General features: G+C 39.3%; 1 protein-coding gene across 1 annotated transcript in view; it reads right to left on the minus strand.

Annotated features, from left to right (window-relative positions):
• Positions 1–16,869: 16,869 nt before the first annotated feature.
• Positions 16,870–17,188, minus strand: part of bmp2a (bone morphogenetic protein 2a) — a 3,909-nt gene continuing 3,590 nt past the window's right edge. Inside the window, exon 2 of the mRNA XM_079833356.1 lies at positions 16,870–17,188. This exon is cut by the window's right edge and continues 651 nt beyond it. Within this exon, the coding sequence (XP_079689482.1) occupies positions 17,001–17,188 (188 nt within the window). The 3' untranslated portion in view covers positions 16,870–17,000.

Below are 17,188 nucleotides of genomic sequence, written 5' to 3' on the forward strand. Positions count from 1 at the left end.
AAAAGAGAAAACCTCTCAGTGCTCTTGGCTGAATAACCTTTGTAGCTTTATTATGTATCAGTGTATATTTCATTCATGTGAAGACTACTGTTTTTAGTTCTTATTTTTAAGAACAAAGAGAAATTAAAATTTAAAACAAATAATCGTCCACCCCTAGTTCAGGTGTCTTTGTTTACCTGATGTTCTTGATGTTAAGTTTTAGGTTGATATAACCATATATTACCAAGTCAAGCAAAGAGTTTTTGGTATTTAAATATTGTCTTTACATTTTTTGTTTGTTTGTACATTGATGTTAAAATTATATTTGCCAGATTTGTGACATACTTTTTTTTTTGCTGGTCACTTTCAGAAGTTGTAGTGATGCTTTCTTTTCCCACAAAGAATGTGAAACACATAAATGGTATCATTCTCAGTAGAAAAAAAAAATGTTAATAGATTTTACACACTTAAAGCAATCGCATATCGCATTATTTAACAAGGATATCGCATATCGCATTTTTCTTCAATATCGCACAGCCCTACATTGTGGTAATGGCAAAAAACGTAAGCAAAATAAATGTGGGTGGGTCCTCACTCAGAATTTTTTTTACTGGAGTATATGCCATGTACATTAAGTACGAATATACCGCCTTGTTTGCTAAACGTCTGGTTGGGAAAGACAAAATTATGGAAATCACCGTACCATTGAGAGCGGCAGTAGTGCAGGGGTAAGACACATGGCATCAAGTTGACCCGAGGTTCGAATCCGCCTTTTGCGGAACTCACTCTACTCCCTTTTCTCATCACATATCAGATCGGAAAGGTGTTTATTTTCAATAAAAATGAAGAAATATTAGAAAAGTGGAAATAAAGCATCTAATGTGTTTAATAAGTGTTTATCGGTTAGGGGTAGGTAAACAGACATGTGCTGAATTAGAGACGATAAAAGTGAGTGGGTCCAATATCATTGATCGTAAAAAGTGGATGGGTCTTGTCCCACCCACATACAACGTTTCCGATGCCCATGATTGTGGTATATGAAGCTGCCTGAAGTGTACACATGAAGTAGACTCGCTCCCTCTGTCAAAATCAAGGCACGCACTTCAAAATGGCGGAAGGGATTCCCCCGAGGGGAAGTGCTTAGGGAAGTCCGCAAGTGCGTGTCTAAAACTGGAGTGGAATGCAGCACAAGTCAAATACAGGTCCCACCCACCCAAGTCCAATCCAAGTCTCTGGCTCCGTCCGAAAACCTAGGCAGCTGACTCGTTGCCTCGCTGCCTCATCAGACAATAGCTTGTAAGGCAGCGTTTGTGCATGAAGGCACCTCACAAAACTGATTTCGGACAGACTTCTTAGGCAGTGTAACCGTTTAATGATCTACAGCAAAATAGAGAGAGCTTTGGTGAGAACTAAACAAATATTTAAATTACTACATTAATGATTTTCTCACTAGAAATTACATCAGAAGCTGTAAAAGAACACGTGATTCATCAGACCAGGCCACCTTCTTCCATTGCTCAGTGGTCCAGTTCTGATGCTCACGTGCCACTGTTGGTGCTTTCAGAGGTGGACAGGGGTCAGCATGGGCACCCTGACTGGTCTATGCCGCATACGCAACAAACTGAGATGCTCTGTGTATTCTGACACCTTTCTATCAGAACCAGCATTAACTTCTTGAGCAGTTTGAGCTCCAGTAGCTCGTCTGTTAGATCGGACCACACGGGCCAGCCTTCACTCCCCACGTACATCAATGAGCCTCGGCCGCCCATGACCCTGTCGCCGGTTCTCCACTGTTCCTTCCTTAGAGCACTTTTGATAGAGACTGACCACTGCAGACCGGGAACACCCCACAAGAGCTGCAGTTTTGGAGATGCTCTGACCCAGTCGTCTAGCCGTCACAATTTGGCCCTTGTCAAACTCGCTCAAATCCTTACACTTGCCCATTTATCCTGCTTCTAACACATCAACTTTGAGGACTAAATGCTCACTTGCTGCCTAATATATCCCACCCACTAACAGGTGATGGAGAGATAATCAGTGTCATTCACTGCACCTGTCAGTGGTCATAATTTTATGTCTGATCGGTATATATATATATATATGTTTTCACCTGTTAGTGGGTGGGATATATTAGGCAGAATGAAGTGAGTTTCAATTTAAAACATGAAAAATATCTGCAAATGGAGTCAACTTGTTTTAAGCTTAAACATATTTCAGAAAATAAGACTTAATTTGCCTCTCAATCTTGATTTAAGAATGTTTTTTTTCTATTAAAACAAAACTAAAATGAAAAATAAAAGCCAATTCAAAATAATAAATACTATAATCACACTGCTGTGTATTTTTCACAAAACAAGACTTAATTTGCTTTTCAAGTTAATGCATCTTGATTTAAACTTTTAATAAACAGTATATTTGTACTGTAAAATCATTTTTGGCCACTACATTAATTCCCCATAATAAGACAGTTGATTAAAAACCACAGGCGAAGTTAAAAAAGCGAAAAAGATAATGTTCGAAAGCTTTCAGTCAAAACCACTAATCGACAACGATTAATGGCGCAAAGCCTAAATTGGCACTAAATGTTCTTGCCCATGCAACTAACAGCACCGATTTGTCTTTTAACACTTGTGTAGCTTGTAGAAAGTAAGGCTTTTGGAAAGGCTGCACCACCACCACCCAGGGAAACCGATCCCGCCCCTCCCAGCTGCCTCTGGACGTGCCGTAATGAGGCACAAAGACAGGGTGTAAGATACTTGCATTCTTCCCAGGGGCAACTCCAGCTGGGAGCTTGACACTAATGCAAAACCCACAGCCGAGAGACTGACATCTCCGCCAACTCCGGCTAATATTAAAGCCCTTTGAAACCAGGCCCTGTTTTAATGGGCTGGCCAACAGGGGAGTGGCCGTTGAAGGCTTTATACCTGGACGAGCGCGGGAGATAATTAGAGCTTAGTCACAGACGCTTTTGATAGCACTTTAATAAGCCTTTATGCTTCATTGTTTTCCAGTGCAAGATAATAATTAAAGGTGAAATCAGACTGCGGGTTGGAACGCTCAATATTTTGGAGGTGATGTCACTGAAACATCATCGTGCAATAGTTCAGGGTGACGTAACGTGTTGAACGGCACACTTACTCGCATGAATGTAAAGGCAAGGACAGGTCCGCGGTAGTTTGTGACACCCCCTCTGGGATTTTGAACGTCATGAAAGTGCAATTCTAAAGCCTTCAGTTTCCAGAGAGAAAATGTGTGCATTGATAACACTCAAAATCTGCAAACGCCAAAGTCAACATTGACATATTTGCGAGTGAAACGAGATCCTGCGAGAGCAAGAAATGCAAGGCGGGGTTTGATTTGATCCGGTGGGGATTGATTGGAGGGCTGAAAAATAAGATGTCAGTCGAAAAGGAAACTCGTGGAGCAACTTATTTCATTTTGATGAAATTTTGCACTGTCTGATCATTCCCCATCCCCTATGTAGTGCACTGTCTGATCGCTCCCTATCCCCTATATAGTGCACTGTCTGATCGCTCCCTATCCCCTATATAGTCCACTGTCTGATCGTTCCCCATCCCCTATGTAGTGCACTGTCTGATCGCTCCCTATCCCCTATATAGTGCACTGAATCGTTCCCTATCCCCTATATAGTGCACTGTCTGGTCGTTCCTTATCCCCTATATAGTGCACTGTCTGGTCGTTCCTTATCCCCTATATAGTGCACTGTCTGATCGTCCCCCATCCCCAATATAGTGCACTGTCTGATCGTTCCTTATCCCCTATATAGTAACCTGTCTGATCGTTCCTTATCCCCTATATAATGCACTGTCTGATCGTTCCCTATCCCCTATATAGTGCACTGTCTGATCGCTCCCCATCCCCTATATAGTGCACTGTCTTATCGTTCCCCATCCCCAATATAGTGCACTGTCTGATCGTTCCCCGTCCCCTATATAGTGCACTGTCTGATCGTCCCCATCCCCAATATAGTGCACTGTCTGATCGTTCCTTATCCCCTATATAGTAACCTGTCTGATTGTTCCTTATCCCCTATATAATGCACGGTTTGATCGTTCCCCATCCCCTATATAGTGCACTGTCTGATCGTCCCCTATCCCCTATATAGTGCACTGTCTGATCGTCCCCTATCCCCTATATAGTGCACTATCTGATCGTCCCCTATCCCCTATATAGTGCCCTGTCTGATCGTCCCCTATCCCCTATATAGTGCACTGTCTGATCGTTCCCTATCCCCTATATAGTAACCTGTCTGATCGCTCCTTATCCCCTATATAGTAACCTGTCTGATCGTTCCTTATCCCCTATATAATGCACTGTCTGATCGTTCCCCATCCCCTATATAGTAACCTGTCTGATCGTTCCTTATCCCCTATATAGTGCACTATCTGATCGTCCCCTATCCCCTATATAGTGCCCTGTCTGATCGTCCCCTATCCCCTATATAGTGTACTGTCTGATCGTTCCCCGTCCCCTATATAGTGCACTGTCTGATCATTCCCTATATAGTGCACTGTCTGATCGTCCCCTATCCCCTATATAGTGCCCTGTCTGATCGTCCCCTATCCCCTATATAGTGCACTGTCTGATCGTTCCCCGTCCCCTATATAGTGCACTGTCTGATTGTTCCCCGTCCCCTATATAGTGCACTGTCTGATCATTCCCTATCCCCTATATAGTGCCCTGTCTGATCGTCCCCTATCCCATATATAGTGCACTGTCTGATCGTTCCCCGTCCCCTATATAGTGCACTGTCTGATCGTCCCCTATCCCATATATAGTGCACTGTCTGATCGTTCCCCGTCCCCTATATAGTGCACTGTCTGATCGTCCCCTATCCCCTATATAGTGCACTGTCTGATCGTCCCCTATCCCCTATATAGTGCACTGTCTGATCGTTCCCTATCCCCTATATAGTGCACTGTCTGATCGTCCCCTATCCCCTATATAGTGCCCTGTCTGATCGTCCCCTATCCCCTATATAGTGCACTGTCTGATCGTCCCCTATCCCCTATATAGTGCCCTGTCTGATCGTCCCCTATCCCCTGTATAGTGCCCTGTCTGATCGTCCCCTATCCCCTATATAGTGCACTGTCTGATCGTCCCCTATCCCCTATATAGTGCACTGTCTGATCGTCCCCTATCCCCTATATAGTGCCCTGTCTGATCGTCCCCTATCCCCTGTATAGTGCACTGTCTGAACGTTCCCCGTCCCCTATATAGTGCACTGTCTGATCGTCCCCTATCCCCTATATAGTGCACTCAGATGAAATGTGATTTTTTTTTTTTTTTATAATTCGGAATAACGTGCACTAATGAATCATTCACAGTAGTAACATGCACGCTCGCACAAAATAAAAGTGAACTCTTATAATTTAAAGGGCCCAGGCAGAAGAAATGACAGGTGCTGCTTTCTGGACAAGTTTGGCATGTGCAAAATGCAGGAAAGCATGACTCAAGAAAAGCAGCTAAACTCAGCTCTCGTATTCCACGCGACTCGGGTTTGAGGAGCTGATCGCACACGTCGAAGCGGTCAGCACACAAGTATTTATATCGGCCTGTGTTTTGTTTCAAGTCGGATGGACTAATGGTTGCCATCTGCTGGTGAGAGCCAGTGGAAGCAAAGCATGTATTTACACAAAATAAATCTCCACGGAGACATGAAATTACAGGTCTGCTGTATCTACAGCAGCGACAGCTGACTGTCAGAGCAGGAGGGATCCTGGGTGTGTTTGTTATGGTGGAGGGTTCTGTTGCTGGGCCGATCGAGAGGCCAATACTTCTGGAAGCTTCTCCGAGGCCTTGGCAAGCGGAGGCCTTTCTGAAAGCGAGGCTCCGACGTTACACTTGCGAGTTTCACAACGCCAGCGTGTTTGACAGTGACAAAAAAGTCCTAGCGTATACTTTGCTTACGTTCCCATGGTTGCTCCGTGACCTCAGACGTTTATGTTGGAAAGGGAGTTTGACAGCTTTAGAAGCCCTTGCCGGGGCGCACGAGGCACGTAGGATGCATCGCGCGCTGACGCTTCACGTGAAAGCAGTGATTTGAGCCATGAATCATGTCCTCTGTCAGGCACCGTATCATCTTTGCACAGCTGCACTGAATGAGCATGTGTGAAGGTGCTAAACTTGATCTGGCAGGTTGCAATCAAGCTTTTCATCATGACACTGCACATCTTTTAACATTCAACATTTCAGGATGCATGCAGCAGAATTACATTTAAAGTCTGAGACCACATTGACAATAGAAGAGAGATTTAAAAAAATTATAATAATTCCCTCCGTGGAGATTTATATGACAAAGTTTAGATTTAGGTCACTAATATTATAAATATGCCAGTGACACTGGCCATATGAACAGTTTTGGTTAGAATTAGGGCTGTCAAAAGATTAATCGCGATTAATCGAATCCAAAATAAAAGTTTGTGTTTACATAATATGTGTGTGTGTACTCTGTTAATTATTATTTATATATAAATACACACACAAGCATGTATATATTTAAGAAAAAAATATAATTTTTATATATAAAACATTTATATTTATATATATTATAGATTATATAAATGTATATACATGCAAATATTTCTTAAATATATACATGAATGTGTGTGTATTTATATATAAATAATAATTAACAGAGTACACACACACATATTATGTAAACACAAACTTTTATTTTGGATGCGATCAATCGCGATTAATCTTTTGACAGCCCTAGTTAGAATATAATTTATAAAAAAAATATATAAAAAATTATTTTTAATAACTTCTGTAATATAAAAGGATAATTTTAAATGATTAATTTACACTTATTTCACCTGGAATTCAAAATAGAATTAAATCCTGGATTTTTTGGGAATATTAATAAAATAAAATAAGAAATAATATGGCATAAAATTAATAATATATATTTGAGATTCTTTTAGGTCAGTAATACAGTAAATAAGTTTGTGACAGTGACCATATGAACTCTTTTTCATTCATATAATTTATAATAGGAAACAAATATTTTAAATATTAATTTAACATTTTAATAATTTAATAGGGTGATAATATAAAGTGAGTAATTTAGGAAAAATGCTAAGTAAAGAAATTCTGAAATTCAATATCGAATTAAATCTTGACAATTTTAGTATATTAATAAAATAATAATAATACAAAATAATTATTATGGCATAAAGTAATACAAAATAAATAAACATTTAAATAACTTAATAGAGTGATAATATAAAGTGATTATTTTAGATAAAAAGGTAAATACATTTTTTGGAATCTGGAATTCAAAATCGTTATGATATTAATAAAAAAATTATAATACAAATAAATATTATGGCATAAAATGAATAATACATATTTAAGATTTCCAGGTCAGTAATAAAATGCATAAATATGTGACACTGACCATAACTCTTCTCACACATATAATTTATAATAGGAATAAAATATTTCAAAGCATTTTTAAATAACTTTTTGGATATTATTACAATAATTATTATTTTTGTATAATATAAAGTGATCAATTTAGTAGAAAAAAAACACTAAATAAAATTTCTGGAATTTAAAATTGCATTAAAACCTGGAAATTTAAAGTATTAATAAAATAATAATAAAATGAAATATTATGGCATAAAATAAATGGCCCACATATTTAAGATTTCTAGGTCAGTAATAAAATACATAAATGTGTGACTGATCATATTAACTCTATTCACTCATATAATTTATAATAGAAAAATATATTTGAAACTATTCAAATAACTTAATAGGGTAATAATATAAAGTGATTAATTTATTTAAAAAATGCTAAATACATTTTCTGGAATGTTTTTGGTGATGATATATATATATATATATATATATATATATATATATATATATATATATATATATATATATATATATATATATATATATATATATATATATATATATATATATATATATTAAACCAATTAAATAATTTAATATGGTGATAAAGTGATTAATTTATAATAAAAAAAAAAAAAAATTCTTGAATTCAAAATCGAATGAAACCCTGGAAATTTTAGGGTATTTATAAAATAATAATAAAAATAAATATTATGGCATAAAATTAATATTTAAGATTTCTATGTCAGTAATAAAATACATACATGTGTGACAGTGATCATATATTTCATAAAATCATAAAATCATTTAAATAACTTAATAGGGTGATAATATAAAGTTATTAATTTATTTAAAAAACAATGCTAAATACATTTTCTGGAATGTTTTTGGTGATGATATAATTTATGATAGTAAAAAATAGAGAAAAATAAATATTTTAAAGCATTTAAATAATTGAATAGGGTGATAATATAGTGATTAATTTCTAAAAATGCACAACAGAAGGCTTTTCTCCAGCAGTGTGGGAGTCCACAGCAGATATCAAACACAGAGCAGAGATGCAGATGTTTTGAAGCACATTCTGTACACACACACACACACACACACACACACACACACACACACACACACACACACGAGATCACGGCACATCAAAGAGAAGTTACTTAGAGTAAGTTCAGCTGAAGGGTGTGTTCAATGAGCAAACAGGCATTTTTGACTCATGCACAGGGTGGTATTTGAGGATTTATGCGTAAGAATAGTCAAATGACACAGTAAGAGCTCATCACCCGGCTGTGTCACTGTGGTTAGGGAATTTCCTCTGTAATTACCTGAGCGATCCCTCTGCACCTGGACACGACGCGGAACAAACCCACGGCTTTACTGCGACCGCTGGAATGTAAACACGCGAGGGCCGCAGCGTCAGAGCAATCGATACAGGCCGCGTGGTGTCCATGATAGCCGAATAAATGCGCGCTTTGCTTTCAGGGACATCAAATGCAGCCATTATTATTTACTCACCCTCACACCACTCCAAAGCCATTTCTTCATGGGCCAAAAATACGGTGGCCCAGTAGTTCACAACACAACGAAATTTAAAAAGCATTATACGTTCACAACACAACGAAATAAATCGACAACACAACGAAATTTAAAAAGCATCATAAGTTCACAACACAACGAAATTTAAAAAGCATCATAAGTTCACAACACAACAGAAAAGCCACAACACGACGAAAAATCCACATCACAACGAAAACAAGCCACAACACAACAGAAAATCCACAAGACAACGGAAAAGCCACAACAAAACGAAAACAAGCCACAACGGAATCAAGCCACAACACAACGAAAAATCCACAACACAGCGAAAACAAGCCACAACACAACGAAAAAGCCACAACACAACGGAATCAAGCCACAACACAATAGAAACAAGCCACAACACAACGAAAAAGCCACAACACAACACAACGAAATCAAGCCACAACATAACAAAAAATCCACAACACAACGAAAACAAGCCACAACACAACGAAAAATCCACAACACAACGAAAACAAGCCACAACACAATGAAAAATCCACAACACAACGAAAACAAGCCACAACACAATGAAAAATCCACAACACAACACAACGAAATCAAGCCACAACATAACGAAAAATCCACAACACAACGAAAACAAGCCACAACACAATGAAAAATCCACAACACAACGAAAACAAGCCACAACACAACGAAAAATCCACAACACAACGAAAACAAGCCACAACACAACGAAAAATCCACAACACAACGAAAACAAGCCACAACACAACGAAAAATCCACAACACAACGAAAACAAGCCACAACACAACGAAAAATCCACAACACAACGAAAACAAGCCACAACACAACGAAAAATCCACAACACAACGGAAACAAGCCACAACACAACGGAAAATCCACAACACAACGAAAAAAAGCCACAACACAACGAAAAATCCACAACACAACGAAAAAAAGCCACAACACAACGAAAAATCCACAACACAACGAAAAAGCCACAACACAACGAAAAATCCACAACACAACGGAAACAAGCCACAACACAACGGAAAATCCACAACACAACGAAAAAAAGCCACAACACAACGGAAAATCCACAACACAACGAAAAAAAGCCACAGCACAACGAAAAATCCACAACACAAAGGAATCCAGCCACAACACAACGAAAACAAGCCACAACACAATGGTAATAACTCAGGCGTTTAAGTGATTCAAGTCAACACGAAATCTAAACTGACCTTATTTACTTTCTTAATGCTCATTCCTGGTCGTGTTGTGATGGTCCATCAGTGCATGATATTACAAGGACAACATTTTTTGTCGTCTTTAATAATTTTGTCATAATGCCCTCTTATTTTGATCCACTGCATCCACATGGTCCCATTCTGGTAAGTACACAATCACAAAAAAATTATTTAAAGAATATTCACATACATTACATACAAGCATACATACATACATACGTTTCAATAGGGAACAATCAGACAGTGCACTATATAGGGGATAAGGAACGATCAGACAGTGCACTATATAGGGGATAGGGAACGATACAGTGCACTATATAGGGGATAGGGAACGATCAGACAGTTCACTATGTAGGGGATAGGGAACGATCAGACAGTGCACTATATAGGGGATAGGGAATGATCAGACATGCACTATATAGGGGACAGGGAAAGATCAGACAGTGGACTATATAGGGGATAGGGAACGATCAGACAGTGCACTGTATAGGGGATAGGGAACGATCAGACAGTGCACTGTATAGGGGATAGGGAACGATCAGACAGTGCACTATATAGGGGATAGGGAATGATCAGACAGTGCACTATATAGGGGATAGGGAACGATTGGGCAGTGCACTATATAGGGGATAGGGAACGATCAGACAGTGGACTATATAGGGGATAGGGAACGATCAGACAGTGGACTATATAGGGGATAGGGAACGATCAGACAGTGCACTATATAGGGGATAGGGAACGATCAGACAGTGCACTATATAGGGGATAGGGAATGATCAGACAGGTTACTACATAGGGGATAGGGAACGATTCAGACAGTGCACTATATAGGGGATAGGGAACGATTCAGACAGTGCACTGTATAGGGGATAGGGAACGATCAGACAGTGGACTATATAGGGGATAGGGAACGATCAGACAGTGCACTGTATAGGGGATAGGGAACGATCAGACAGTGCACTATATAGGGGATAGGGAATGATCAGACAGTGCACTACATAGGGGATAGGGAGCGATCAGACAGTGCACTATATAGGGGATAGGGAGCGATCAGACAGTGCACTATATAGGGGATAGGGAATGATCAGACAGTGCACTATATAGGGGATAGGGAATGATCAGACAGTGCACTATATAGGGGATAGGGAATGATCAGACAGTGCACTATATAGGGGATAGGGAGCGATCAGACAATGCACTATATAGGGGATAGGGAATGATCAGACAGTGCACTATATAGGGGATAGGGAACGATCAGACAGTGCACTATATAGGGGATAGGGAACAATCAGACAGTGCACTATATAGGGGATAGGGAATGATCAGACAGTGCACTATATAGAGGATAGGGAACGATCAGACAGTGCACTATATAGGGGATAGGGAACGATTGGGCAGTGCACTATATAGGGGATAGGGAGTGATCAGACAGTGCACTATATAGGGGATAGGGAACGATCAGACAGTGCACTATATAGGGGATAGGGAATGATCAGACAGTGCATTATATAGGAGATAGGGGACGATCAACCAATCAAAGAACAACTTTTAAACTCCTGAAATGTTTCCCATTTTGTGTGCCTTATGCATGAGATGTTGAGACTAACTTACACATGATGGACATCACAAGTAGCCACATTCATAGCACTCAATGCCATCTCATTATAGAGCAGAGGTGAAGGAGAGTTTGATCGTTTTAGAAGAACATCCAATGTGAGCATTCATCTGGCTTCCTCAGTTGAAAGTAAATCACGCGGGTTTGGCACGACGTGAGGGTGAGTAAAGAATATTTTTGGTAAACTAATCCTTTATTGTTCTTTCCCAAGACCACAAGAAAGAAACCAACATGAGCCTCCCCCATCGCACAGAGCGCAGAAGCTTCTGTGAGTATTTTTGGTCAAACTACATTTATTCTGTTGCCATGGCCGGAGAACAACCGCTCGGGCTCCTTATGAAGCCATATGGCCTGCTTTTGAGTAAATATACAGTAAAGACAGGATCATTCTGTAGTCTGCATGTCCAGAAGTTATGGCATTGCAAGACAGGTCTTAGATGACGTAATATCTCCACAGCTGCGCATGAGTCCACGCATTATGTTCAAGCAGCGCGCGAACGCGCCGTAATGCATCATGAGAGAGGAGTTTCCACACTCGCTGGCTCATGCAAAGTTTATACACTTGGGCAATGAAAACAAACAATTAAACTAGCAAGAGTCTAATACCCTCACAGGCATGAACCTATTTTCTGGTGCTGGCTTTGCGAGGACTATTCAAAGTTTAATGTTTGCACGCATATAAATTAACGCGTTGCCTCCTGAAGTAAATAAAAATACCAGCAATTGGCCACTGCCTCTGCAGCACTGCAATTCTGGCTCTATGATTTCCTTGCGCTGTGGTCAGGCCCCTACGGTGCAAATGCAGTCCAGATGAGTTCCTGGTTCACGGTTATGAGCTAAATGAAAGGCTTCAGGACAAATTCCCTCCATCAAACTCGCCTGAAATCAAGGCCTGCTGGTGCTCCAGCCGAGCCGGTCGCATGTGCACATGTGCAGACAGAACGCTACGATACACGCTTGAGTTCATACTGCATCAGTGTGTGCTCTCGGATCGGGTCACTGACATGCATAGTGTAACTAACAGGCTTATCAGTGTTTAAACAGGAGGAGAAAACACCTCCCGTATCTTTTGTTGGTCATGTCAAAGGTCATGCGTCCAAGCAAACTCACCGGTCAAATTCACAAACAAATCCATTGGTCACTTTTGTAGTCAAATAAGACCGATTCGATGTTGCGCCACATGCCCTCATCCTCAAAAGCCATGAACAAAACTACACAAAAAGAAAATATGATCCAGGTGATGTTAAATATTAAGATATTATGAGGTACGTTATTGGCTGCTGGAAGCATAAAAGCATCAAAATGTCTTAAAACAAAAAAGCAAAACCAGCTGCTTTACATCATTTGCAAAATACATGCAGATAAACTAATGGTGGAAAATTTGGAAAGTTCAACTTTATGGTAACACTTTATTTTACATACACTATATTATTGCCAAAAGTATTGGGACGCCCCTCCAGATCATTGAGTTCCTGCAGACGCTTCTACACACATTAGTGAGAGAATGGGTCTCTCTCAGGAGCTCAGAGAACTCAAGCGTGCGGCAGTGATCGGATGACACCTGTGCAATAAGTCCATTCGGACTTATTGCCTCACTACTAAATATTAAAAACATTTCCTCACTACTAAATATTCCACGCTCAACTGTTAGTGGTGTTATAACAAAGTGGAAGCGATTGGGAACAACAGCAACTCAGCCACGTCAAGAGTCAAGAGCTCCAGACCTCCAAACTTCTGTGGCCTTCAGATGAGCTCAAGAACAGTGTGTAGAGCCTCATTGCATGGAAAGCCTTACATCACCAAGTGCAATGCAAAGCGTGGGATGCAGTGGGGTAAAGCGCGCCGCCACTGGACTCTAGAGCAGTGGAGACGTGTTCTCTGAGTGACCAATCACGCTTCTCTGTCTGGCAATCCCATGGACGAGTCTGGGTTTGGCGGTTGCTGAATTGTGCCAAGTGTAAAGTTTGGTGGAGGGGGGATTATGGTGTGGGGGTTGTTTTTCAGGGGTTGGGCTTGGCCCCTTAGTTCCAGTTCCTAGTTCAATTAAAGTTCATGTGCATGTAAAGGCAGGCGTCCCAAAACTTTTGGCAATATAGTGTATGCCCCGTGTACTTACTATAGTAATAGCAGTAAATTATTACATGCAACTAACCCTCAACCAAACCCTAACCCTATAGTAAGTACATGTAATTAATCAATATTACTCAGTACTTAAATGTATAATTACACTGTAACAATGAAACCTTAAAATAAAGTGTAACCAAAATTATTATTAACACAACTTTTTAGTCTTTTGTCAAACCAACTTAAATAATGAATGTGGTTCAGATAGCATAATATTTTGAGTTTCTATTTATTAAACCAATCTCCTTCATTGTATTAACTCAAATTCTTAATTTTGTTTACAGTGTGTGGTTACATCCAATGCATTATATAAGTGCATACTCCTATATGCATTATATATAAATGCTTCAAGCAGTAAGAACATGATTATTAGCCAAAAGTTCTTAATAAATTCTCTGTTATCATTTTCCAATCAGATTAAGGTCAGAATGTTTCACGGCACATGTCAAATCCGTATTTCCCCAAGCGTTTGTCTGTGGATCACATGTGAAGCAGGTGATTATTATCCTTCCTGCCATCAGAGAGGACGATTCTCTGCTCTTATCTCGGTCATTAAAGCAATCTCAACACCAATTATGAATCATAAAGACGATCGTGTTAGCCACCTTATCTCTGGAATGCCACAGGAATGCAGGGCATCATAACATCTGCGCGTTGCCACGAGCATTCGGTTTGTTTTACATTTGATGTGCGCATTTCTCCAGTAACCAGAATCGTGATAGGTAGGGTGTGTCTTCCCCAACATCTGTAAACCATACATGTTCATTTGAAGCGTCCACATGCCCTATAGCACAGCACCATACTGTTACCGACCCCTTAATGAACTCAAACTGTCCATTTTCAAATAGTTGGACATCAAGGCATTTTTACCAGCGGTGCATAGCGCGTTACATTTCAGAGGAACCTGCCTGCGAGAGGAGAGCTGCACTTCCCACAGTCCTGCTTTATGATCCATAAGAAAGTCAAGTTGTGATTCCTTTGACGTGCGTTTAACCTCAAGACAACCCAATAAAAGACTAGATTTTCTAGGGCCAAAGTGGAGAATGATTCACACAGGATAAGTATACGTTGCTAAAGAGCGTGTACTCCTTCAATTTTGGTGCATATAAAACTCTAGATAAGACTAAAGTCATATTTTCAGACGTCTGATTTTGGTTGCAAGTTATATACAGCATATTTATGGATCAAATTGCATTTTTTTTAAGCTCGGGCTAAAAGAACATCATGATTTGTTTCTGTCAGCGCATCCATTTTGCATTGTGCACTTTATTTTGGTTAGCTTAATGACATGGCAATCCTCACGTTTTAAACAACGTCCCTCTAATGAAACACTTCCTAGCTCTCGCCGGTAGAGCAGCATGTCGTGAACGGCTCTTAATTAGCCAGACTTCAGTATAAAGACACCTTTACGCTACCAAAGCATAAGGACCTGTGAGGAGAAACACAATAGTCATTGTCTTCAGGCAATAGGTCGATCTCAAGAGCTTGTGCTGTGGAGCTAAACTCACACCGGCTAATTTCCTGAGCATTCAGTGTCAACTACCTGTCACATTGGTTTGAAATAAGTGCATTCACATTTACTGCTGCGTAACAAAGACGCGTCTCTAAAACGCTGGCCCTCCAGTGCTGCATGCTCATTGTTTGGATGGGACTCGGTCCACTTCAGCCAATCGTAACCCTCAAAGTGCTTTTTACTGCATTTTGACTTGCTTGAAACACAGTAACCATTAATAACATCTAGCTATTTTCTGTGATTATGCTTTAAAAATATGGCAACACTTTACAATAAGGTTCGGTTAGTTAACAAATAGTTACTTTTTAATCTTAACATTTACTAATTAGTGCTGTCTAATCGATTAATGGCTTCTAACAAGTGTGTGTGTGTGGGTGTATGTATATATGTATATATATATATATATATATATATATATATATATATATATATATATATATATATATATACACACACACACACAGTGTTGGGGCGTAACTAGTTACATGTAACAGCGTTACGTAATTTAATTACAAAATATATGTAACTGTAATCCGTGACAGTTACTGTGAAAATGTTATCGATTACAAAGGAGGTTATGTCGGAATATTTTCTGTAATTAATTTGTCGCTTTGCCATTTAAAGGCTGTTTAGTAAAGCATCGTTATTTTGATGCTTTTGAAAATGATTTTGAAAAGTAATCCAAAAGTAATCCAAATGTAATAAGTTACATTACTTTAAAGTAATTGAAATAGTTACACTACTTGCATTTTACTATTCACTTTCACATGTATGTGTGTGTGTGTGTGTGTGTGCGCATGCATGTATACACACACACACACACACACACACATATATCGATTTGACAGCACTATTACTAATACATTAAAATCAATATTTGCATCTGTCTTATTGGTAACACTTTATTTTGATAGTCCACTTTAGACATTCTACTAACTATAAGTAACTTTGCAACTACATGTCAACTAACTGTCATTAGAGTATTTGTAGACTGTCTGATTAATATTTACTAAAACTTTATTTTGTTGGTCCGCAACAGACATTCTACTGACTATAAGTAACTTGGCAACTACAATTCAACTTATTTTACTAACCTGAACCCTAACACCTAACCATAACCTACCAGTCTACTGAAAGTCAACTAATACTCAATTGACAGTTAGTTGACATGTAGTAGCAAAGTTACTTATAGTTAGTAGAATGTTTAAAGTGGACTATCGAAATAAAGTGTAACCGTATTATTTATTGGACCTGAACTAACGATGAACAGCTGCTAATGTTAACAAAGATTACTAAATATTGTACTGCTCATTGTTAATGCATAACGTTAGACCTTATTGTAAAGTGTTACCAAAACTATGAACTATTCTCCAAAAAAATGAGTGCGGTAGAAATAAATACAGACTATGAATACTTCATGTGCATCAGAAAATACGTTAGTTTAACTTTTAGTTGATTAAAATATTTATTTTCCCAATAGTGAACATAAATATATCTTATATATACTTCTCCAAAATATGTGTTTTACTTTATTATAAATAAAGTTTAGTATTGGGAAAAATAAAGTCCTGGGGGGGGGCGTCAGCGGCATCCACAGCCCTCCACGACCATGTCCTGGTAGTTTTTTAAGATGACCCGCTCGTATTCGTCCAGATAGAGCAGGGAAACGGGACTCAGGTCCGTGGGGACGCAGCAGGCCCGGGGAATGTTGCTGTTCACCGAGTTCACCAGTGTCTGTACAATAGCGTGGTTGGTGGAGTTCAGGTGGT

Source organism: Gobio gobio (genome assembly GCF_949357685.1).
Source record: "Gobio gobio genome assembly, chromosome: 13".
NCBI classification, from domain to species: domain Eukaryota; kingdom Metazoa; phylum Chordata; class Actinopteri; order Cypriniformes; family Gobionidae; genus Gobio; species Gobio gobio.